The sequence below is a fragment of the Lepidochelys kempii genome, chromosome 22, assembly GCF_965140265.1.
Source record: "Lepidochelys kempii isolate rLepKem1 chromosome 22, rLepKem1.hap2, whole genome shotgun sequence".
In the NCBI taxonomy this organism is placed as follows: domain Eukaryota; kingdom Metazoa; phylum Chordata; order Testudines; family Cheloniidae; genus Lepidochelys; species Lepidochelys kempii.
The window spans coordinates 10030673-10044063 of record NC_133277.1 but is presented as its reverse complement, the minus strand read 5'-3'; the positions used below and the strand labels follow the sequence as shown (position 1 = coordinate 10044063).

Below are 13391 nucleotides of genomic sequence, written 5' to 3'. Positions count from 1 at the left end.
TCAAGACTCCTGGGGTTTATTCCCAGCTCTGCCATTGACTCATTCTGCAATGTTGGGCAAATCAAGGCATTTCTAAAAATGCACCATGATTTCCTACCATTACCTTCTGTGGATAGATTTGAGCTGATGTTATTGGAGTTTAAACAGACTTGGACCTTGAGCCTGGGATTTAGGCTGGGGCTTCGTTATGAATAGCACAAGGGAATCACAATTCTACTCAGGGAAAGCCTGCCACCTTGGTTCACGGCTGGCCTATTTCACGCCAACTACCGCAGCCAAGCTATTTGCCTTTCTGTAGAGTCAGAACAACAACTGCTCTGTACTCTTTACCTGTGCTCGGTCCCGGACGTTGTCCCTGGAATGCAGCTGTCCTCCGCCGGATATGACCGTCTCGTAGAGCGTATACCCATAGGCCTGCCCGTTGCCATCATTCACTGGCAGGTTCTCCATGTTAACCGGGAACTCTGACTTAATGGGCTGCAAAGGAAGAACAAGTAACCTTTCTAAGGGGACAGGCTACACAGGGGCGGCATCATCAGCCAAGTAGCTGCTATGTCTCACAAACCGACATTTACTCAAATCCTATGCAAAAGCTGCCTCTCTTAAAGGGCTCCCGGGGTGCAAAGAACTGCAACTAAGTGATGAGTTTCAATCCTGCCAACACCATCTCTGCTAGCTGGATGTCTAAGCCTTCATCAGACACAGATGTTCAATTATGGCTATTTCATCACTTCCTTGACAACCTGCTCCATTGCCTATGGTTCTGAAAGCTTCTTCCATGCTGCAACTTAAACCCATTGCTTCTTGTTCAATTCTGGGTGAATAATTAGAGTAGTTGATCCCTGCTTTCTTCACGTAGGAGGTAGTTTTGGCGTAATGGCTAGGGCCAGGGACTAGGAATCAGTACTCCTGCATGCTATTCCTGTCTCTCTTGCTGTGTGACCTCATGCTAATCTATTGACCCGTCCTGTGAATAGGAAAGCATCATTAACCCATTTTACACCCTGGGGGACTAAGGCCCAGAGGGATGGCTGAGGGTTTTGTAAAGCTCTGAAGTTCCCAGATGGAAGGTGCTCCAATGAGCGTGAAGTATTAGTAAATGGAACAGGTGACAAAATGGGTGAAGCCTCATATTTGCAAAACCAAGCATCCCTGAAGCCAAATCCGAGCAGTCCCACATCTTCCTTCTCAGTAAATAAATGGGAGTTCCATACAACGTACTAGGCTCAGGTCTTTCTGATAAGACCTTAAAACACAGGTCCTCTCCCCGTGACATTAAAGATCATGTAGCACTTTAGAGACAAATGGCTCTAGTATCCTTGGCCAAAATGTGCCCTCTCTTCCCCATTCTTGTGGAGCACGTGGTATACAAATGGGTTGACTTCCTCCACCCCAGAGGTGGCTACCTTTCATTGCAGCTATAGATACAAAGTTTGTGAAGCACCTTGAAGTCCTTCAGAATAAGATTATATTATTTCATAGTGCAACGTGTTTCTTTGCATCATCCCATCCTCTTGGCACATTCTCCAGCTCAAAGGACTGTACCCACCTCTACAATAGATAGCAGCACCTCCCACAGAGAGACATACTGCGGCAGCAGGACTGCGCCATATGATGCTTTGTCTGTGATCATAGGAGGGAGGGGCAGAGGCTGCCCTGCAATGCAGAAACAAGACAGGTGTTATATTTCAGTTCTGCTAGATAGATGCTGCAGAAGGCGACAGGGGGGCTTATGGGCACTATCTGGTTCTATCTCTAGACCACAGCTCTGCCTCTGGAAACGTCTTTGATCAATCTCCCTATGGGATCAAACAGAGCACTGTATCCACCTCAAAGAGAGCTCAAGCAAAACTGAAAGCTGGGCCAGGGCTGGTGTATTTATCCAGTGGTGAGAACCACCTGTCCAACTCCAGAGAGAACAGAATGCAAACGGGATCTGTACAACAAAAGCACTTCCCCAGATTTGCATTGATTTTAAGTTTGCTGGCATGACATTTCCCCTGCATGCGGAGACTGTTAAATGCATGCATCCTTCCCGTTGCTGGGAAGTCAGCTGAAAAACCATTTCTGTAACAACCTGCTCTACAACCCCACATTACAAGAAGGATGTGGAAAAATTGGAAAGAGTCCAGTGGAGGGAGACAAAAACGATTAGGGGCTGGAACACATGACTTATGAGGAGAGGCTGAGGGAACTGGGATTGTTTAGTCTACAGAAGAGAAGAATGAGGGGGGATTTGATAGCTGCTTTCAACTACCTGAAAGGGGGTTCCAAAGAGGATGGATCTAGACTGTTCTCAGTGGTAGCTGATGACAGAACAAGCAGTAATGGTCTCAAGTTGCAGTGGGGGAGGTTTAGGTTGGATATTAGGAAAAACTTTTTCACTAGGAGGGTGGTGAAGCACTGGAATGCGTTACCTAGGGAGGTGGTGGAATCTCCTTCCTTAGAGGTTTTTAAGGTCAGGCTTGACAAAGCCCTGGCTGGGATGATGTAGTTGGGGATTGGTCCTGCTTTGAGCAGGGGGTTGGACTAGATGACCTCCTGAGGCCCCTTCCAACCCTGATATTCTATGATCCCTGGGCCTCCTACTCTTCAGGAAATGCTTCCAACTAATCTGCGGGACATATCCGTGTGGGGAGTAGCAGGGATCCAGCAGAGACCCTTGGTGGTCCATTTTAAAGCTTCTCTGGTATAGCACAGGCCAGCATTTAAGGGGTAGAGAAGCTGCTCTGAGGTTTATCATCACCTATGATCTTGGTGAAGAGTTGACGGAGTCTGAAGAACTTGGATGTGTAGTCTCCAGCCTCTGTCAGCACAGCGTCATAGTCTGGAAAACAAGCATGCACCTGTCACAGAGCATCGTCAGCTTTAGGAAAGCAGTCATTCAAGAGGTCAGAGCCAAAGGGGTAATATGTTTATCTCAGGCCTTGTTGACATTAAGGAAGTCTGCACTGGTATAGCTACATTGATTAACTACACAAGCACAAAGTTCCCTAATGCAGACAGGGCCTGAGACATTGTCTCATTGTGTAGACAGACAGCTACTTAATAGCAAAGTAATTCTGAAGATGGGCGTAAAATAAAAGTAAAGAGAAACAGCTTGAACCCACACCTATTGCTGGTATAATAAAGTGTATGGTCAAATTCTGCCCCCCACGTTCACTTCTACAATGCCTGACTGAAGTCAAGGGTAACAGGGCTCTTAACCGATACCCTTCCTCTCCCATGTACACCAGTGCCATCCATTTTCCCATTATGCTTAATGGGTTTTCCCCTGCCTCATACAACTGACTGACAAATAAAATATTTTCTTAACTGTTATTGCAAGCCAAAGAGGAGGGGAAGAAATATGGATGCATGTTAAAGGCCTATGTTTCAGGTAAGAAATCTCTCCACTTCTTGCAATCAGAGGTTCAAATCACAGCAAGCTCAAGTCAGCCCTTCTTCCACGCAACACAAATACGTTGAGGATAGTGCCATGCAGTAAATGGATAGGGGTCCTATCTGCCTTGCATGGTCCCAGACACCTTTCCATAAGAACACAGATTTGCCTTAGCATTCTCTGCTAACATTTCCTCTTTTCCCTCACTGCTGCTCTCCTCCCCAGTGTTGGCTGCACATACTGTGAGGGTCCCAATCTGCATCTGCCCTTAACTCCATGTAGGATAAAGTCAATAGTTTTGGTGAGGACTTTTGGGATGAAAATTGCTATAATATACTCTTCAAATTGTTAAAAGTCAAAGCCAAACAACCAACTATTTTGGTGTCAGAAGTCTCAGATGGTCTTTCCTTAATCATTAATTGAAAGAGAGGAGAGACGCTATAGAGAAAACAGCACCACTTGATGATAACTATATGTCTTTATCTACCCAGTGGTTTCTGACTCAATTCATAGTAAAGGACTCCCCCAAATACTGGAATAGGGCAAGAAATCTGGAGTGTTAAAGGAAACCCTCTGTCACAGTCACACCATCTTCCCAGATGAGCCAAGATCAGGGTCTTTCTTCTCTCCTGTCTGGGTGATGGTGATGCAGAGACAGCACCTAGATCCTTCAAGAAAGTGATGGGCATAGAGCTTTCCATCAGCTGCAGCTGGCTCAAAGGCTGCAGGCTTGCAATGGGCACGCAAGCGAGGCAGTGAAAGAAAACTCACCATAACTTGTGACATCTGGCTTGTACTCATCAAAATCCAAAGCACCATTCATGAAGCCAAAGTTGGTGCCCCCATGGAACATGTAGAGGTTGATGGATGCTCCTGTTTTAAGGACTTCTGCTACAGAATTCACCATATCTGTAAAGGAAGGAAAACCCCCAACAATGGTTCCGAACATCACAAATCAAGAAGGTAGTATAACATAGTACGGACTGAACACGCCAACAATTCAAGAATTTCAAACTGAGCATTTTGTTTACAATCACCCCCCTCTCCCAATGCTTCATGAGCCCAATTCATGCCTGGGGTAACTCCAGTCACTTACAGCTACCTTATATAGTATCAGAGGGGTAGCCGTGTTAGTCTGGATCAGTAAAAGCGACAAAGAGTCCTGTGGCACCTTATAGACTAACAGACATATTGGAGCACAAGCTTTCATGCGTGAAAACCCACTTCTTCAGATGCAACTGAAGAAGTGGGTATTCACCCATGAAAGCTTATGCTCCAATATGTCTGTTAGTCTATAAGGAGCCACAGGACTCTTTGTCTCTTTTACTTTATATAGGGCAACCTTTCCACTTGAAATGTTCTGCAGGAATAATTCATACACAACCCATCCGAGAGAGCCTACATTCCCAAAGCAGGCAAAGTTTTCATTGACTTCAGTGGGAATTCTGCCTAGGCAAGGACCTTGATCTACTATACTGATGACACAGTTACACAGAGAATTGCACAGGTAGGAGACAGGTTATTTTAAGTGCATTATGTTATGACCAAATTATTTAAGTTTCCTTTATTTTTTTAAGATATATTTATTTACCTTGTTTCTTAAGATATGAACTGAAATGGGACACGACCCTTTTGGAAGTACTAAGTTTGAATGAGGTTTATGTTGACCATATCACCCACAAAAGGTAAAATAATCTTGTTGGAGTGAAAACAAATCTATTTACTATGCATATAATGTAATGACAGAGCTATCACAAAATTCTCATGTCATTTTTACTACTGCTGTAGCATACATATGCAGAATAGAGTCCCTTAGAAATTTGCACAAGATAGGGACGAAGTAGCTGAGGCAGTGGGCTAGGAGTCAGGAGATCTGGATTCTATTCCCAAATCTGCCACAGAGTCCCTCTGTGACATCAGCTAAGTCATTTCGTCTCTCTATGCCTCAGTTCCCCATCTGTAAAATGGGGCTAATACTATTTCCCTCTCCACATGGGTGTTGGAAAAATATATTCATTAATGATAGTGAGGTACTCAGATTCTGTGGTGATAGGAGCCACATAAAAATGTAGATCACTAGAACAAAGCTTTACGGGCCTGCTCCAATGCACACTGAAGTCATTGGAGAATCTGCCAGTGACTTCAGTGGGCAATGACGTGTCCCTACGATGACCCATACCCCTGAAGAGGTAGGGAGATAGGAAACAGTGGAGGAGGTGAAACAGTGGAGGAGGTGAAATAAAACCCAGAAGTCCTTTCTAAGCTCCTCACAGTGACTATCCTTATTTCCTTTCCCTTCCACCTTATCTCTAACCCCAATTACAAAAGTTTTCTACAATCCACATAACTATCAGTTCTTCACCAATTTCATTAGCTTGTATGTTGTATCCACATCGCCTACTCTTTGTTTGTCTCTTCAGACTGTGAATTCTTTAGGGCAGAGATTGTCTCTTTTCTGTGTTTGTACAGCCTCTAGCACAATGGGGGTTCGTGACCCAGTTGAGGCCTTTTGGACACTGCCATAATATAAAGATTGACGGCTAATGTCAATGTTTAAATCCAGATTGATTGTTTTTCTGAAAGATCTGCTCTAGGAATTATTTTGGGGCAGTTCTCTGGCCTGTGATATACAGGAGGTCAGACTAGATGATCACAATGGTCCTTTCTGGCCTTGGAATCTACGCAACTACTCCTTGCACTAGCTTGTTGATATGCTTACTCCTAGAGCAGTGAAAACAAACTTATTTGAAAAATGCCACATAAAAATCATTACTTGACATTGACAGGGATAAAGACAGACAAAAAAAAAAAAACCACAGCAGTGTGTGAATCCACTAAAGAGGTTATAAATTTACAGGCACTTGCTCAGAGCTAGGGGCATCGCTAGATAGGAAACTTGATGGAGACAGCATTACTGTACCACGTTTGTTGACAGCAGTTTATACCGCAATAAATCCTAAGTGTGCGATGATAATATATGGTGCTCACCATCTGCATCAAAGACATTATGAGGGCCGCCCCAGCTATCAAACCATCCAGTCCAATACTCCATCACCATCTTCGGCTTATTTTGCTGTTATAAAAACAAAAGACAGAATTACATAGATGGGGTGGTATGGTGATCCAGTGCTCACCCTTGTTTTCCAGAGGCCCATCGTCTGAGTGCTGTTGGAGGAAAAGGCCCTTAAAAGGGTTTCTTCTCAAGCAGACAGAAAAGATCTAGAGACAAAACCCTGGACAAGCAAGACATAGAAACACCTAGGACAGATGGGCAAAGCAGAGCCTGCAGCATATACAGTCTCCTACGATCACACCACCAGAAGGGAAACACAAAGCAACGCAAAAGAACAGGTGACACCAAATGGTTCCACATATCAAGGCTTTGAGCAACTGGAGCAAAAAAACAAGCCAACTGCGATGGTTTAGTTTCTGCTAGAAATTCACATTTATAAATGTCTACTTATCAGCCACACCACTGCAGTTTATGAGTTTGCAGGTGTGCTGTAGCCAATGCTTGCCAAGGTGGGAACAGCAGACCTTAGCGACTTAATGCCTTTTTAATGCTGCATATGGTGATGGCAGGAAAGCATTAGCCTTTGCAGGAATTAGGTCTTCATTAAAAAGCAATTTCTTCCCATTTGTCACGGCTTGCCAGCTCCTTTACCTCCTGTGGAATTCCGCTTGACCCCATCACACCAGACAGTACCATGTGCGATCAGACTTGTCAGCACTCCGCACTCAGGAGGTTTACTCCTAGTCAAGGCAATTTCACCTTGTGTTTGATGGGTGGGGGTTATCTGATGCTATGTGAAAGGGATAAGGTAAGCAGAATTAAAGAAAATCATGTTCTATTAGGAGAATACAACTGCTGGTGCCCGTAACGTTCTAATTGCTCCAGGTTCAAATCAGCTCTTGATAAAATACAGTATCAGTCAAATCAGTCTCAGACAAAACAGTCAAGCAGAGCATTTAATCAGCGCCTTGAATAGAGACCACATCAAGGACAAACAAACCTATGATTCAGACTCCCTAAGAACACGCACGGTCAGCCCTCCAACCCCTATTTAAACTAGTGTTGCAGAGGGAGTGCTGTTCTCCAAGGGTCACGCTGTACCTGGTGATCAGCAATGACTATGAGGTTGGTGGAGAACATGCTACTTCTTGCTCCAGTGCCAGCTCAATATGGCAAGGCCAATTACAGCAGAACCTCTCTAGCCTGTGGGTCACAAAGTCAGGTTAAAATGGCTGGATTTGCACCGCAAACTTTCCAAGAATGTGAAATCCCAATTAGGTTCCAAGCTGGAAAATGGGGAGATGAGAGAACAGACAGGCCACAGCCCAGGGACACAAAGCATTTCTGCAAATCTTCCAGGCTGGCATTTAGGGGAGGAAAGGAAGGTGTTGGTGGTAGAGGAGGAGGAGGAAAGAGTGTGCAATCAAAGAGGAAATTGTTATCATTTAAAAAATAAAACCTGGTCCCATTTTGCTGCTGTGGCATCTCACAACCAGGCTGCAATCTGAGCGAAGTGCTCATTCACCAATTCCCCACCTCTATACATCTTACATCTCTGACAGTGCAAGGAATCTGGGGCACTCAGGTGAAACACTAGACTGGAGTGCTCCTCCACAAATGAACAGTGTTAAATAAAACACCATGCAGGCAGTGTTGAGGGGGTGCCCTGGGACAGGATCCTGCATGAAGCGCTGTCATGAAGCCAATATGTAGGCATATCTGCAACAAGACAGAATGCCATTGAGTCAAACTGCCTCCTGATCAGTTTTGGACCAGGATACCCAAGTCATTAGAGAGAAAAGACTGTTAGAGTGGTGAATCACCCCAGGTGAGGGTAGGAATGACGCTACTACTGTTTTCTTGACACAGACTTAAGACATCACCTCCACCGCCCCACTGTATCAGTTACAAAAGGACAAAGTACAGTACACAATGGGTTAATCCAGTGCTTGGTGTCCTTTGCTTAAATTTGATTTGGGTCTGAAATCGAATATAGTTCACCACCTTAGCTTATCCATACCATCTGGCATTACACACTTAGGAGAGGCTCAGGCTTGGAGTGGAGGTGTGAAGGCTGTAGATCAGGATTGAGGTGCATTGGCAGAGTTGAGTGGGACCCTGGACTGGAACAGCACGCGGTGGGGGCATTGCAGGTGAAGACTGGAACTTGCTGGCAAAGCTGTAGAGCAGCTAAGATTGAGATAGCAGGGGAGGAGCGAGGTAGGATGGCAAAGCTAGAATAATAGAGGAGAGAGCAAACAGCGGCGACACATACCAGGCTCCGACAGTTCATGGAGTCTGTTCCATGAACTCTATAATCCAGACCGCCTTTTTCAATTGCCAGAACCTGCTGTTCAAAGGCACCAAAATAGAGAACCCCGTTTCCAAGCCTGAGTGGCTAAATTAGGGAGTCCAGTTCTCAGACTGATAAGCAGGAACATTTAGGGACGTGCCTAAATGGCTGGTGGAGCCCTTCAAATATGGAATCATACACCCAAACTTCCCACTGAAGCTGCTGTAATGAGCTGCCGTGTTGAATTTGCTTTATCAGGGGAGACTGAAACCTCTATTACTGTGCACTGGCCCCTCGCAAGGGCTGCAGCGCAGCCTGATTGGCAGCTCACTGGCCCCTCGATGATTAAAATGCTTCTGAAACCACGATGTTGCTCAGCCTGACCCTGACTTGGCTGGCTGTGTCATAGGCACGATACTTTTATTTTTATCCTGATCTCGACATGGCTGTGACTGTGCGTGAACCAAGCAGCTTGGCAAACAGAAGGAGCCTTCACTCTGCTTTGTGAGTTCACTTGATTTAAGAAACACTTAGTCCACCCCACAAAAAATTTTGATACACGGGGGATTTAAACTTTAAATTACCCTTAATCCCTCGGATAGTTAGTATGAGTCTAAAGAATCTTCCCATCACCTCCCCAGTAACAAACACTTCAGGAGATAAGATTTCTGGCTTTCAGAGATATCTGGCTACAATTAACCTTTATAGCACAGTAGGGAAAGTATTTCAAGCCAGGAACAGACCAATGCCCAGGCTCCTGTTGGTCAGGCAGAACAGCACAATCCTCTTTAAATGAAAGACACAAGCGTCAGGCTATCTCCACTTGTGTAGAGAGCCCTCAAGCTGCAGGAAAGGAGGTCTCCAGTTCCAAGATCCAGTGGTACCTGCAGATTAATACTCCAAAGCAAAGAGAACATGGAGAATCAGAATGCTGCCAAAGTGAAATTATTCTGGCCTCTCTTCAGTGGATCAATAGCTGCATATGTCATGGAACAATGGAAACCCAGGTGAGGGGAGTCAGATCAGGACCTGCAAATAGGAAATCTGCTCACAGATTCCCAAGGGCTCCACCAGCAGAACACTTCAGAATGCCATCCCCTCTCCCCACCAGCATGCACGAGGCACTCGGTTACGGCTATGAAGGACACACTTGCCAGAAAGGCTGCTGTGGAGTCCTGCCTTCTCCTGCCAAAACTTGTTCACTTTAATTGTTTAATTGATCACTCAATATTAGAAAAAGGAATTACCAGACATTCAAATCTGTTAAGCACTAAAAAGGACAGACAAACATAGACCTCATGCTGCAAATTCAATCCGGGCGAGGGGGATAATTTAATCACATGTTGCTGGTGGCTTTGTGACGTAGCAACAGCATCTTGCTTTTCCACCACACTCATTCCCACCATACCATTCCCTCGAGATGCAGCTGGACTAGTGCCCTGCTATCCAAACATGGGGGGGGGTAGGAGGAGGAGGAGGCTGGCTGGCTGTTGAATACCCAACCCATATCTAAATCTGCATTTTGCAAACAGCCTGTAGCTTTATACAGTGCTACCCATGTTTTCCATATTCTCAGTAACCTGGAGGTTGGCTGTGTCCCCTCAGGGCTGCAATGACTGCAGCTGTGCTCTTGAAAAGCTGTAGGCTTCTGTCCTGAATATCTAATCCCTGTGAGGCTGAAACGAAGCTCTTAAGAGTTCTGAAGCTCCCAGATGCCCAAACCCCCAATTTCATGAGTATCCATGAATATTATGAAATTAGGATTCACCCATAATGGGCTGAACCAGAACCCTAGATCCAAACATCCCTCATCTTTGAAGCATTCAGAAATTCAGAGCTTGATCTACAGCCTCTCTCTCTCTCTCTCTGCTTTATACCAGAGCCGGGCCTCAGCTGTAGAAATTCTGATGCAATGGCACACACTCTATCCCCCCGCTTTCCAAAGAGAGATCCCAGATTGCGAACACTAGCCAAGCTCCACAACCATACGGGAAAACAAGCAGTAAGTGAGCATTGGGGTGCAGCCTCATTAAGGTCCCATCCAACTTCCACTGAAATCAATGGGAAACTTTCCATGGACTTCAAAGGGATTTGGCCCTAAGGGAAGAGGAGTCTGGAGCTTCCACCACAAAAATAAGGTATCAGTGCTTGGATGCCACTGTTTCAACGATAAGAATAGGCTGAACAAAGACAAATCTTTTCATCTTACCTGTACTGTGTCAAGATAGACCAGGAAGCTGGAATCCACCTTCTGAAAGTTAACAGTGGCCAAAGCTGTTGAGAAACAAGAGTCTTCACTAGTGCTGATAAATCAATCCCCTCAACTGATGGAAGGTTTCCATATACCAGGATGGGGCATCAACCTGTCACCAACTCAGAGGGAAAATAAGCCAATTACTGAATCATTAACACAACATCCTGCAGCACGCCTGGGTGCTCCTTGGAGGTCTCCGATCCAAATCCTGACCTACCATGAAGCTTCTCAGCTTGTGGACTTCGACAAACAGTGGAATAGCTGCAGGCCACATTCCTAGCTCTGAATGTTCACACAAAGATACAAGCAAGAAATAACAGCAGCCCACCTCATGGGGTATCCCAAGGCTTAATTAGCATCCGTAAAGCACTTGGAGATCCTTGGATGAAAGGCACCATAAAGGAGAACTGTTATTATTAAAAATCATATCTGGAGGCAATTCTGACCTCCAGGCTTTAGCTGCAGGATACTCTATCCCTGGCAGAGGCTTACAGCTTAACGGTTCTGTGGGGGTAGGTGAACAAGAGAGGGATTGAGAAACCACAATACAAATGAGCCAGATAGATCTCCCAATTAAAGTCTACATCTCAGCAGGGAGACACACAGTGTTTCACCGGAAACAAGCCAACAGCTAGATTATGCTCTTTGCGTGCTGGGTGAAAGGCACTGACTGCACAGTCCAGGAGAACTAGTGCACAAGGCACTTTGACAACATACATGGCTACCCAGTAACCAATATTCCTCAACCCAACAGGGGCTGTGGTGTGAAGAACCCTTAACTCTTCTCTTGCCCTTGCCTGACATTTAAGACACTCCAGTGCAAGAGCTCTGCGATGTAAGGTGCAGTGGTACAAGTATTGTTAATACAGAAGTACATTATTCCACAATAATCTAAAAGAGCTGGCATCAGCTCCAGCCCCTGTTTTGTCAAGCACAATGATTCAAACAGAATATTTACAAGAGCCAGAGCCAGCATTTCACCATTTTTACCTGGATTTTCACAGATTTCTGTGACCAATGTGCAAACCCTGAGACTTTGGTACAGACAAGCAAGTCATTTCTTTTGCAAGAACAAAACGTGAGTTTACTGCTGGTGGAAGGCACTGGTTGAAAGCCCTGGAGACAAGGTGCCCAGTATTGCTCTTAGTGCAAATCAAGAACTCCACTGAAACTGGTGGGAGAACAAAATCGAGCCCAAATACTCAGATCTGATAAAGGATGGGCAGCAGCAGGGTAAGCTTTACACACATCCCACCCCAGTGCACTTCAGTCCTGACCTGGAGGGACCAGGAGTTTGGATTCTGTGGCACATTTAGCCCTTACGTTCACTGTCAAGACTGCCAACGAGATTGCCAATTAGTGCAGAGTGTGATGGTAGTTTAATGGGATGAGGCCACCTGTCCACTCGGAATTAGCAATACATTGCTAAGCAGCTATCAAAGACACTGGGGAGCGACAGAGCAAACCCAGATATAATGGTGAACTAGCTAACTAGGTTCTCTGGAAGCTCTCCTTCCCTGTCTGAAGCACCTCCCATCTTCACGGAGTACAAGAGGCAGCTTTTGATAGGATGCCCCAATAACAGCCGCCCACAGCCCCACACCCACAGTGTCTACCCCCTTGGTTGAAATTGTAATCTGCACAGCGATGCAAGGCCTGCTCCCAGGGCCCTGCCTGATGAACTGGGTTGGACGCTGGGGATTGCTGTGCGGGAGATACTTTACCCTACTCCAGCCTGTGGAGAAGTATTGAAGCTTCTTGGCATTGCCACGCCAGCCTCAGGGTTCAAAAAGCCTCTGCAGCTCTTGCACCTCCTTCCTCAGCCCAGGTTGATGGCTGATGGATCCATACAGACTGCAAGCTACAGACTTCATACAGACTTCATCCATACAGACTTCAATGCTACCCCCAGAGAGCTGCGCCATGTGGCATATGCTGTGTCCATGGGTGTGGAGGGGATGCACACCATCAGAAGCCTTGCTCCCGCCACTGCACTGATTCTGAGGCCAGTAGGGTCCTTTACAGCCACAGAGCAGGGGCTAGGAGAGAACTACCAGACTGGCTACGACACCCTGGAGCAGATGCCCTTCCATAATGGATATTCTTCTCTGCAAGGCACCTGTCAGCCACCAGCATCAATGGGAATCACGCACACTTTTAAAAGGAAACCAAGCCTCCACTGACGAGAAGAATGAACCAGGCCTCAGGATCATGGCTTTATATTCCTCTCCAGCCTCATGGCAGCAGTTTCTCCTCTCTCATCTTTCTGCCTATTTCTACAGCAGATTCTATTACCTTCCCTTTTGTGTTTTCAGCCACCTTGCTGCTGCTGCAGCATCACTGGAAGCCCTAGTTATTCCGCATTCCTGATTACTTGACATGTTGACTCTAATGAGCAGATTGTTATGACATCTAAAATGCGAATTGGTATCAAAGCCCTCTCATCATA

The 13391-nt window shown here is 45.7% G+C and overlaps 1 protein-coding gene across 3 annotated transcripts in view; it reads right to left on the bottom strand.

The window, feature by feature from the left end:
- The window catches only part of GLB1L2 (galactosidase beta 1 like 2), a 54961-nt gene that overhangs the window by 16843 nt on the left and 24727 nt on the right, over nt 1-13391 (bottom strand). For all 3 annotated transcript variants that reach the window (XM_073321090.1, XM_073321092.1, XM_073321091.1), the window contains exons 8-13: nt 10898-10962; nt 6371-6455; nt 4154-4291; nt 2747-2827; nt 1550-1656; nt 331-477 (exon numbers count right to left, since the gene is read on the bottom strand). In XM_073321090.1, coding sequence (XP_073177191.1) covers nt 331-477; nt 1550-1656; nt 2747-2827; nt 4154-4291; nt 6371-6455; nt 10898-10962 — 623 coding nt within the window. The remainder of the gene's footprint in view (nt 1-330; nt 478-1549; nt 1657-2746; nt 2828-4153; nt 4292-6370; nt 6456-10897; nt 10963-13391) is intronic.